The 13,113-nt window shown below is 30.4% G+C and overlaps 1 protein-coding gene across 4 annotated transcripts in view; it reads right to left on the bottom strand.

Moving 5' to 3' along the window:
• The window catches only part of LOC100573280 (FMRFamide receptor), a 102,188-nt gene that overhangs the window by 24,856 nt on the left and 64,219 nt on the right, over positions 1 to 13,113 (bottom strand). For all 4 annotated transcript variants that reach the window (XR_003839521.1, XM_016808000.2, XM_003247476.4 and 1 more), the window contains one exon: positions 905 to 1,275. Coding sequence is in view for 3 of the 4 variants with exons in the window: in XM_016808000.2 (XP_016663489.1) it covers positions 905 to 1,275 (371 nt within the window). In the remaining variant the exon portion in view is untranslated. The remainder of the gene's footprint in view (positions 1 to 904; positions 1,276 to 13,113) is intronic.

Genomic DNA, 13,113 nt, shown 5'->3' with positions numbered 1-13,113 from the left:
AAACTGTTTATTCCTACCAAGGACGTGTGCGTGTTATATAAGGCATGACTTTGTGCATCCTATCTTAACGTGACGATCTGTGCGTAATTCTATCGGGAGACGGGCGGCATATGTCGGAAGGCCGGAGATAATTAATTAGACTCTATATATTAGTATAGTAGGTATATAAGACATTATAAATAAAATACGCATTCGCGAAATGTGATGCAAAAACATTTGATTATAGATGGAGATTTGCTGCTGAGATTTTGTCATAAGCAGTAAGCACTAGTGAATGTGACCCTCTATCCAAAAAAAAAGTTTCACAAGACTGTCCGAAATTTATTTTGGTGTTACCGTGCAGATAAGATAGGCCGTTGCATTATCATCGGGCCTATATATTATTATGGTATATTCGCGATGAGTTTGACATAACCGCAATATTTTCCGGTTTAGAACCGTTTGCGAGTGCATATTAAATATCTGCCTACCTAAAGTGCAGTGATCACGTGAAAGTCATAACTCATAATATTCATTAGATCCAATATAAACAGCCCTAATTTCACTATTACTTCCCCACGCATGTGGTACGACCCAATTGAGCACAGAACGCCTTTTTTTACTACACGATTGAGCAAATTTGCTGCAGGCGTATAAAAGGATAGGTACAGAAATATAAAAGAAAATCTCCTCGATTGATCATAAAAAAATAAAAAATGAATATGTATTATAGTGGGTACGTGAAAATAATAACTCATAACATTTCAGCAACGTCACTCAAAATATTCTATAGTTGCTCAATCGTGTCGCTAAGAAGGTAAATCCCATAGTCATCGTATTAGACCAAAACCGTATAAGACCAACGCCGTTAAAGACCGACGTCGTATAAGATCACGGGTGGGCCACTGCAGCACTACTGGCTTACCTGGCACGTGAGCCGCGTCCGGTTCCGGCGGCTCTGGTTGACCGCGTTGATCAGGAACCAATTGAGCACGGCCAGCACAAGCAGCGGTACGCATATGAACGTGATGATGCAAAACCAGTTGTACGCCTTCTTGTAAATGTCGTTCCGGCCCAGTTCCGTGCTGCTCTTCTGGAACTTGCCTGTGGCCGCGTTGATGGCTATGTGCCACTCGTGCGGCGTGGTGGCCGTGCACAGGATGCAGAATAGCGCCACCATCAGGATGACTCGCTTGGCCCGGGACTCGGTGCACAGAACGCGGCCGCGCAGAGGATGGCACACGGCTATGTACCGTTCGACGGTGAACGATACCGTCAACAGCACCGACGTGTTACCTGCGAACAAATCACAGGTGGTTAAAAAGAAAAATTATGAGATCCCACAAGTAGTTTTTCCCGCACGAAATTTATATTATTGAAAAATCACTGCCGCTACGTCATTCACTCTCGACCAACTCGCGAATAAATACTGATCAAATCTATAGATACATATCGGACATCGACGAATTGATTTTAATTTTGATCAATTTTTAGTGTGAATATAATTTTATTCGTCACAGAATTAGTTATAAAAATAACTATATGTCTATTGTCTTTATATATAAATTATAATATAACTGTATTTGTGTATTACCCAATTTCGCCCGTGTTAGAATTAATATATCTTACTATCGTTTTCTGGTTTGATTCACTAGTTGAAATATACCAAACACAATAGTCAATAACAATCTTTAATTTTATGATTTTTCACTTCTTAATAATTAATCAATATTCTGGACGTATTTTTGATGTAAACACAAAAAACTGGATGCTCAAAATCCAACGTAAATAAGTTAATACTAGTATTTGTCTTTACTCTTAATGTGCCAAAATCAAAAATATGTTCAAAAGTAATTGATTTAAAAAAAAATAAGCAATAGTCTTTATAAGCCTTTATAGGCCAATAGGCAATAGCCTATAGAGTATAGACACCCTCCAAGTCTTAAGGAATCTGTTACTCTAGATAGTTTTTGAGTCTGAAGAGGACAAATATTTATTTTTATTCAACAGTGTGAAATAACATAAACGTTAAAGATTAACATCAATATAAGAAGGTTATATCCCAAAATGTATTTACTATTATTTATTTATTTTATTTTCTCTGTTGGTCCTTAGCTTGTGTATGACAAGCTAAAAAAGTTAAATAAGCTTATCATGCCGTATTGTTTTGTAAAAATCTACCTCTCAAATATAAAAAAATTAGCAATTTTACTGGATTTATATAATATTTTTACATCATAAATATATATTAATATAGATACAAATTATAGAGAATCAGCTATATCTATCAAGTATTTTGATATATCTGTCGCAGTTACATATTGTATGATACCCATAAAATAATATTATATATTGTATAATATGTACCTATACGAATGCGATGTGAATCAGTGGCATGTTTACTTTTTTTTGTAGAAGGCACATATTATTTTATTTTATTTTTATGAATCATATGATGCAATTAAAAAAATTATAGTTAAAGAATGCACACGATGAAGCAGTTAGTATCGTAATAGCTAGTACGTGCACGCCTAACCTCATATATTAAGCTTTATTTTGTTGGCAGCGCTAATGACACATAATATCAAAGTGGAAAAATAACTTTTGGGTTCTGAGTATAAGCGATTTAACTATTAACGAATTAGAACTTAATAGTAGAAATTAAGGGTCTATTCAATTATAATATCAAGTTAGAAACTAAATTCGACATTTATTATTTGGGGAATTATTATTTCACTATCCATTTTATAGTTTAAAATCTATTTTGATGACTATATTTTTTTTATGATTATTAAACATTTACATATTGAATTATGTTGTATCTTATATTTATAACAGTAAATAAAAAAACAAATTGCTTGATGGAATAGTGGAAATGTTTTAAATAGATATAATAATTATAATTATTATATTATGTAGACCGTAGAATTAAAAAAGGTAATTATACATTGTCTCTGATTAATCATTTTTAAATAAACAATACACCGAGAATTGAAAAAAATTTAAAAATATTTTACTAAAAAAAACTTTTGTATTATATTATATATATAGAAGTATAATATTTATTATGAGATAAACTGAATTAAGTTTGAAACTTGTAATAATTTCACTCTAAAACACAATAATTGCATAAACCAAATTAATAATTAACAAAGTAGGTGTATGATACTTATATTAAAATTATTAATACAAGGTTAAATAATATACCTACAGAATCCTCAAATAATTAATACCTCAAATACACATTATATTTTAACCTTGTTTTTATTAGGTTTATTTTGTTTTATCATCTTTCATGAAACTGATGCTTTTTTATTTTTTCGTTTACTAACACTAAAAAATATATATATATTTTGAACAGTTGAAATTAAAAAAAATAACTAAACATAATTAAAAAATAACACTTGAACTTTGGATATGTGAAAATGATAAAAATAAAAATATAAAAATTTGATATTTTATAATGCTTTTTGTTTTAATAATGATATGTTTTCACTTTTCAATGACTTTTTTTTTTTTTTTTTTTTGGTTGAGGCTTCGACAACTTAGGTCATTAGCCTTTGGTACTGTGGGGGGTGGAACTGTAGGTTTGTTTGTTTGGAACACGTGGGCAGAATTTTTTAGTGGGCACCCGTAGGTATCTGCCATTGCCCGGGTGGGGGATGGCGGCACTTGTTCTCCGGACACCGTGACTTGCCCGGAGAAAAATGCCGCCCGATGGCCGGGAATCGAACCCGGACCGGCTGTGCCGAAGTCGACGCGTTGACCGCTCGGCCACCTCGTCCCCCTTTCAATGACTTATTTCGAATTAAATTACTATCCTAGCTATAGGGTACTAAGTAATAACAACATAATATTGACCGTGTTAAATGTTTTCTTTACGTTTTTGTATGGTACCTACCAAAAATGATAAGACTTTTATTTATTTAGAAATTGATGAATTATTCCATTAATTTATTGGGATAATTATACTTTTTTAAACTTCTGATAATAATGATTTATAACTATTATAATATGTTGACGTTAGTTGTTGTACGTCATGTTAGAAATAAAACGAGTAAAAGAAACATTAAGTTATTGATCCATGTCATTTTTTCAATAAGTGTTTATTTTAATATTTATTATATTCATAATACAGAGAAAAGTAGGTAAGTAGGTATACTAAGTACCAATGATCATAAAATATTGAAATGCATTAGATTTATAAAAATGAACATTGACTCATTATATCATTTAATCATTTGAACTTCCTTTATTCGCTACCTACTATTCACCAAATATGAAATGTACATTCAATTTCGCAATGTAGATCATTTGGTATGATTAGTCTTAAGAGTTATAGTCACGATTACTAGGGGCGACATTATATCCGTGGTTTAGGTATTACATCTATATTGATTTTTAAAAGTTTAAGTACATCACGTTTAATAAAAAATGTATACGCATAAATCTATTTGACTTTTTTTTATTAGATTCGATAAAATCTATCACTTTTTACATACGACATTGCAACAGCGTAATTTAATTTAGCGAAAAATAATTACATGCATAATACAAGTATTATTTATAGTTACCTACTGCCAATTGTTTATATATAATGTAATATATCAAGAACAGTTTATATTTCATATATACTTGCAACAGTTGACATTTTTCTGATTTCAAGTTAAATGATAATATGCAAATCAAAACAAAAAGATTTGTTAATTTAAAATGAGTACGAACCTCGCAAGTCTTAAAATCTTCACTGATATACATACCATCAAAACCCAGTGTAATCTTTAAACTTTAAAGCTAATTACAATTTGACGAACATCAGATTCTTTAATGTTTTATTTAGAAGAACAACTGTTAAAGAATATTGAACAACTGTTCTCCTCGTATATAAATGAGGAATATAGAAATGTATTATAAAACAATATACCTATTTATACCCATTGAACATTATTATACCTACGTACTTACATTATACCTGGTGGTGCACTGTTGCGGCCAACACAATTTTATGGATCAAATTATTATTTTAATATAGTTTACTGTGATGACACTGAGACTGACACCAGAAAGCACAATCTTAGACCATATATACAGTGCAGTTCTTCTATCCACCGTTACACATTTAAATATTTAGTTCACTGCGTTTTACCATAATACTATTATAGTAGCACATTTGTGTAAAATATAAATGATTTATAAAACACTTTCGAGGCTTTAAACATAAAAAAATCATGGTAAATGTGTGCACTGTCGCACCTTGCATCACCATATTATTACGAGAAAAGCTTATTTTCATATACGAGTAATCATCACCTAAAATATTTATAACTTATAAATATTTTAGATAATAATTACTACCCATAAACAAAACATGCGTCGTGCCATCGTTTAAGTGGTTTCTGACACGCTGGTACATACCTACCGTGTTCGCATATTGTTTGTGCACTGTGCAAGATAACCAACACCGAAGAACCTAGAAAATGTTACTCAGCGTACGACCTTTTTCACGGCAAACTGCAGAGCAGTGCTATATTAAATAATGGATCTGATACACATCTAGATAAAACGCCTCGCTGTTTAATTCTGCACATTTACATAGCAAACAATAATTTAACCGAGTTTTATACTGAAGTGGAAATTCAAATTTAATCCTTTCACTGCTACGGACCACGGCGAGTAGTATTACTCCATTACGTCGCGCGCAAACATGCCGTTAAACTGTTCTCGGCCTGCCACGGACGTAATATTATATGAAGATATGTATACGTTATACGTACTATTAGGAATTACAAATTGCATTAATTTGTCCATAAAATAAAATACGTGGCTATTATTTGCTCGGTGATATTTTACCCGAAAATACAGAAAAAAATAAATTCCCAACAAAATGTGGGTGTTTCTAGATAATATTTCCTCTGCAAGAAAAATTGAGGAATTAAAGATAATATGACTTTGTGTATACGTATACTGAAAAATATCTATAATAACATATTATTATGTTACATTTAGTTAGAAATTTAATTTAATTTTTTTGTTTTTATTGTTGATTTGCGTTTCCATGGTAAAAAGCAAAGCGTTACCAAAATCGGTTAGAAAAAAAAGTGGTATACAACCCAAAAACATATTACCTACCAAAATTATGCTACTGCATAGTGCATAATGGTATCGCTATCTGTAGTTACCGGTATAACGCTATTGTTACAGTTTATCAATTATTTTAGATTCTGGATAACGGAACGATGAATGTATTGATTTTACAATGATGTGTGAGTGTGTATTTATTTTTCGCGTATTTGTTATCACTTTTTTGAGCAGTAAAAAACTCTACTTCGACATATTTTCTGGGAGGAAAGTCGGTAAAAGTAGTTTTCAAAAGCGTTGGGAAAACAAAATAAAATGTAAGAAAAACTGAGATATTTACGCAAAATCAGTTGTCACATTTAGTTTTTTTGATTTAACTCAAAAATAATAATTGTTGATACTTTAGATTTTCATTAAATGTCTATATGACTACTTTCTATATAAGATGAAATTTTCAAAATATTTTGAGCTATTCATAGCAATGAGAAATTTCCATTGCTTGGTGTTAACATTTTACGATATTTTAACACAAATGCCACTTACTCACCCAAATATACAGCTCTGACCATTCAAACTTAGGTATACACCCTAAATTCCAATTATATTAACCACCGAATTCCCGCCACAACGAACAAACATAGTGAGACTTGGTAACATTTATACAATTATAACAATATATCGTACAATGGCGATAACAATTTATGATCTACAGTCTACGCCAACATCCTTAACGATTGTATGCATGCAACTTATGTTATACTAAATACTTATCTGATATTAGTATACTTATTTATTGATAATATACGCACTGTGAGGGGCGAGAGCTCAGTAGGTACAGTACATACAACATACAACAATTTTAGCTAATATTATTATGGAATGTGTATAATTAATTAATTAAATAAAACGATTGCATCGCCATTGTACGTTATACATTTACGATAATAGTTACATAAGATTCTAAGATGTGTGCCAAGTAATAAGTATAGTGTACAAAGTATACAAAAAACGAAACTCAACACATTTTAATATTTTTGATGTCGTAAACTCGTAATATGTTTGGGCAAAACAACGTAGTTATATAAGTTTTGTCAACTTAGAGAAAATTAATAATAATATACACGATGCAAAACGCTATAACTATAAGTCAAATACGCAACCTTAATGAAATCAGGCAATATCGCACAAAAATCTTAGGTAAAAATAACGTACGTAATCGGCTGTTTTAAAATTTACGAGACTCTATTAGTCGATAAGAACCGTACCGAATCGTGTTGTACACTTGTGACTAATAACTTTACATTATATTTATTATACTTAGACTACCTATACATTTTTCAATGAACATAGGTAACTAGAGAACAAAAAAATATAAAAAAAATACTTTTTTTGTAAACCATATAATAATTATAAACGGTTTTATTAAATGTTACATACAATATTTCAATTTTAAAATAATCTCTCATAGTAGATTGTAAAAACACTTTTCCGCAGGAACACCATCGGTGCCACTACATCATCCGAAGACAGCTACGACGACGGTCCCACACAACCGGACTCAAACCCTGCGACCGCCACGGGTTGATCACGGTATCAACGTATCTACCAGTTACCACGTAACAGCATCGCGGCTACGGCTGCGCAGTGATGGCCGAGCGGTCCTCATTCGGCACACATTCTGCCAACCTAGTAGTCACATTGACGGACACCAACGTTAGGGTGGACAAAGTGGACTGCATCAACTCGTTTCATATCAGTTGTAGAATCGACCGTAAGTCATCCTGCAGAGGTTCCGTCGTGTACCTACCACGCTCGTCGTTTAAAATCGTTGAATTCATAAGTTTGTTATTAGGTACTCTTTTATCATAGCTTAATAACAGTATAATATAATAATTCCTCAATTCCTGTTGCACAAACTGAACATGGTTCTTAAATGAGCAAAAATTTGACTTTTTTATATAAAAATGCGCCAATTTTGTAACAGATAAACGCAAAGTAAAAAAAGTGGGCAAGTGAATGTCGCTCTGCTATACAGTAGGTTACAAGTGGGTCAATGTATAATGGATTGTATTTAACTCGAATTCAATGATATAATATCATTGTATATGAAAAACGATTCTGAGCGAAGACGGTTTGTCAGTTTGGATATTATATATTGTTATTAATTATTATAGCTTGTAAGTTGAATTAATATTATAATATTATAATTTTTTATTCGTTTCTATGGTGAAAAATAAAACGTTAGAAATTAAAATCCCGTTTTTAGGGGTTTTCGAAATTTTCGGTAGTTTTTCCCATGGCATTAAATAACTATTGAGAATATCAAAAAATAAAAAATAAAAAATAAAAAAATAAACACCTTTGTAACACCGCTAAGAATCTAAAAATACAGTTGCAACGAACTACACAAAATCAATAAATATTATTATACTGTATTACTATACTATAATATAACCATGATTTAGACCTGATGTGTATACCACTGTTTAAAAAAAAAATGTGATGTGTGCTTATTAAGCTTTTATCCTATTATCATTATTATTACTATTTATTATCATTTTCCACCATTGTATATTTTTAAATGTTTAGGAAAAATCCTCAGCTACTTATCCAATATAAATATCTGGTGATAAACATATAAGTATAAGAAGTTATCGGCCAATAGCTATATTTTCAATTGTACCCGAGATTATTAAGTCTATATTTCATTTACAGAGTGTAACAGAAAGATCTGACCAAAAAAAAAAAATTATGCTATACTTAAACTTATGACAAAAATTGATGAATTTATAGGATTAGTAAATAGTTATAAAAATATACCAATGTTAGCAAATTTCCAAAAATAGTATTTTTAAAAAAGTTGTAGCGTTCCAAATTAATTTAATCAAAAAAATACTGATATTTAAAAAAATTCTAAAAAATAAACTACTTGATTTAGATAAATGTTTTTATTATCCAAATAGTTTTTATAATCAGATTCACAAATTGGCTACTTATATTGAATTTATTCAAAAAAATCTTAATCAAATTTAAAATTTTTCATTTTCGGTTTTAAAATTTAAAAATAATTTTTTTTCATTACAGGTGTAACGCAAATGACTATAAATTATCTATCAAAAAATAAAATTTATATATTGATTAAAACAAAGAAGTTATTCCAAAAGTCAGTTCTATCTGTTACACCCTGTATATTAATTAATATAATATAATACATCCATCCCAAGTCCCAGTCTATATTGTTATTTTTATCGAAACATTCAGTTTCTACTAATTTATTATTCCATCATAGATTTTAATAAATGCTCTAGATTTTAAAGTTAAGAACACGGTTTCAGGTTAGTGATATCTATATGTATACCAACTTCTAGAAGGCTTTTGATAAAGTAGACCTGGTGTATTTATTTTTCTCGGGCTAATTGATTTCAAATCCGTAGGTACCATTTTAGTGAATTTATTTAATATACCTACCGTTTGGGCTAACTTTTACGAAGGGTCGTTGATCGTTTGGCAGAGAAGATTTGAGCAACAAGTCGACAACACTATATTACATCGTGAGATTTTGCCATAAGAAAAAAAGAATGATATTTTTCAATTGTTCATGTATCTCGCGCATAAAATTTGATATAACTGGAAGTTCAGAAATTCATTTCGTCTTGAAAAGATTAAAATTCCCATGTGTGTCCCATGTGTGAAACTGACGTTATTACGTGAATAATAAATTAAGCCAAGTTGAATAAATACATGTCAATTTAATATAATACATTAATTATATGGGTACTATTTACGTTATTATATTATTTTGATTTTATAACAGCAGTATATTAAGTTTGTATATTTTGGAGAAAAATGACAAAAGTGTTATTATCACCACACGATTAATAGACTTTAAGTACATAATATGTGATATAAGTAATATTCAATATTAAATGGTTATATGAATACCAAAAAACTAATTTATCAAAGTTATTAATTTGCGTACATTTTTATTTAGGTATTTGAAATATGAGTAATAGGATACAAATCCATTTGGGTTAGCATTTTTTTTTGACATATTTAAAGCATAATATATTATTTGGGTGAGTTAAAATTAACGGAATTCGGAATATATATAATAAGTATGATATTATAAAATAGTAGATATTATAAGAATAAATAGTGTGTTATCGATTAATTAATTATTTGTTTTATAACACTTAAATTTTCAAATATAATCATAATTTAATTTACAATTTGACGTTGAATAAAGTAGAGTATTTAACCAATTACCAATTATTTAAACGAATATCTATCAAGCATTGAGGGGCAGAGGGGGAGGGGGCTTTAGCTTCACTTCTGAACGCTTTATATATTATATTTTGTATTTAATAAATACTCAATTTATATTATTATATATTCTTAAAAAAATGAATATAATTGTCATAGACATAAATTATAATATATTATATTACATTTCTATGATAATTGTTAATATATATGTTATAGCTTATAGGTAATACCTAATAATGTGTACTAAAATTGTCTTTATAGACTTTCTGAGAAAAAGTTATATCCCTTCCATTTCCGTTTTATATAGTTCCACGTATGTATAGGTTAGTATATAAACATTTGAATCAACAAATATTTTATTATATTTGGTGACAATCGCGGTATATTTTAGGGAGATAGTTATTTTATATATATATATTTTTTTTTTTGAAAACACGATTATTCAACCATGTTGTTGCTTGTTATTTTGTGCCAATTCCATTTAAGCTTCAGCGAGTGTAACTACTGTTCATACAAAACACTTCACCCTTTAAAAAAAACTATATAACGTTGGGAAAACATTTGAAAAAGTAAATTCGTCTTTAGTTTATTTACACAGTTATTTTTACAAGATTACGATTTTTGAAAAATCGGTTCGAAAAGTTTTTATATCGTATTCACACGGACACAGTGTGTGTTATTGGAGCTTGTCTCGAAAATAAAAACATTTTGATTTTGATTGATATTGATGTGTATTGTACTAGTGCGCATAGCCATCATTAAGAAATTAATCGAATCACAATAATCACATTAGCCTTATAAAGTTCGCATTGTTTAAAAGTAATTCAAGATAAATAATCGAATTATTGCCTCCAGCCCAGGGGTGTTAATATTCCTCTAGCACTTTCCGAAATTTAAATACATTTCAAAATAAACTCTATTGGTATAATATATACAATATACATAATATATATATATAAGCTGATAATTATTATTTTTTTAACAGCTTGGGCGAAGAACAGATATTTTTTCACCTAAAGTTTTGGGATATCGCCAATTCAGACATCTCAACGATAAGTCTTTATTTTTTATGAAAAAAAAATGAATAACGTTTTTCTGCTCTTGCCGTAAATACATCGATCCCTGTCCGACAACAAACGTTATACCTGCGAGACTTTGTACAAACATTCCAATTTCGACGTGGACGTATTGGTGTATAAATATATATTTTAGCTGTATTTGTTTATGGGTACCCGCTGAGAGATCCGAACGTAAACTCTTGGACGACGGCGAAGAGATGAAATTATAATGAAAAATACACACTCGTATTTATTATTTCATAATATAATACCTACTTGCGGGACGAATGTGCTAGGAAAGACACAATTAGTACGTACACATTTTATAACATTATATATATCTTCGAAACTGCTACCGGTATATACCCGCAGTACACACACACCTAACCTATAATCTAACTATACTTGCCTAACGAACGAGAGAAAATTCTAGAGTTAACAAACTCGAAACAGGTAATTTATGAAAAGTCAACTCAACGGGATTGTTTAACACAGAGATAAAAATTAACAATATAATCGTGTCGAAGTGCTAAGCTCAAACGCGTAGGTATAATATCATATACAAGGTGAGATCCATTTTAGTATTTACACTAATTATTTCTAAAAATATTACTGCTGTATTGTAAATATTTTTTTTTACATAATTTGATGTCGTGGCAAAACAACATTTTACGGATATCTGCATTTTTAAACCGTTTTACTTTTTTGAATGACAATATTATATTACGTATTTAATTTCATATTCCGTCACGGAATATTTTTTGGAAGATTTCGTACATACAAATCGAATTTCGTACTAGTAATTAATTAGATAGGTTTAGACGAGCATGGATAGGTACCCCTCAGAATGTTGATTCACAACAATTGTTCTCGTCTAAACTTTAAATACTTACAATACTACTTGTTTGAAATTATTATTCATATGCATAAAAGTACTAAATATTATTATAGTAAATATTATATTATATTCTTCTTTGGAATATAAAATTGTTGTCGTCCAAAAAAGTAAAATAACTCGAATAACGATAACAATTTTAAAAATATTCTTCGTTGTTTCGCAAAGAAATAAAATAACGGAAAAATGATATTTTCAAAAAAGTTGAGACTTTTCGAAATCATGAAGCAGCTTAGCAGCGTGAATACACTCAAACGGATCACCTTGGAGACGCTGCTGGCATCGCGTCGTCCTTCGTTGTATAATAATGTACTGCTGCACGCCTATACTGATGTCAATAAGCCGTGCTTGCGTGCGTATCAAGAAAATAGTTTAGCGCTATAAACTTCAAACCGCGGCGAAGAGTTGTCACGGAAACTTGCAACACGCGTGTCATATTACACACGACGTATACATTAAATAATAATAATAATAACTGTCGACGGGCCGAACGACGAATGATGTATAATATCATAACAGCAGTGGTATATAAGTGTACCTGCACGGAAGAAATTGCAAATTGCGATGCGAATGCGTCTGTGCAGTTGAATAACAAAATATTGCGAGCTTCGGCGTGGAATTAATATAATATTATCATCATTACTATATTATATTACGCGGCGTGTTTCCGAAACACCGACCGCACGTCGTCGGTGCCAACATTTTAACTAAATCTGTGTAGTGTGTGTGTCTGTATATGCAAAGTTCCACATGACCGGTTTTTATTTTTATATATATGTTACGGACAAAGTAGAAAATTGGGGCATTGTGCACAGTGCCCGGTCACTGTGCACAATG

This window comes from Acyrthosiphon pisum, chromosome A2 (assembly GCF_005508785.2).
Source record: "Acyrthosiphon pisum isolate AL4f chromosome A2, pea_aphid_22Mar2018_4r6ur, whole genome shotgun sequence".
NCBI lineage: Eukaryota > Metazoa > Arthropoda > Insecta > Hemiptera > Aphididae > Acyrthosiphon > Acyrthosiphon pisum.
Note: the sequence above shows the minus strand (reverse complement) of the source record. Positions and strands in the feature narration are given on the sequence as shown.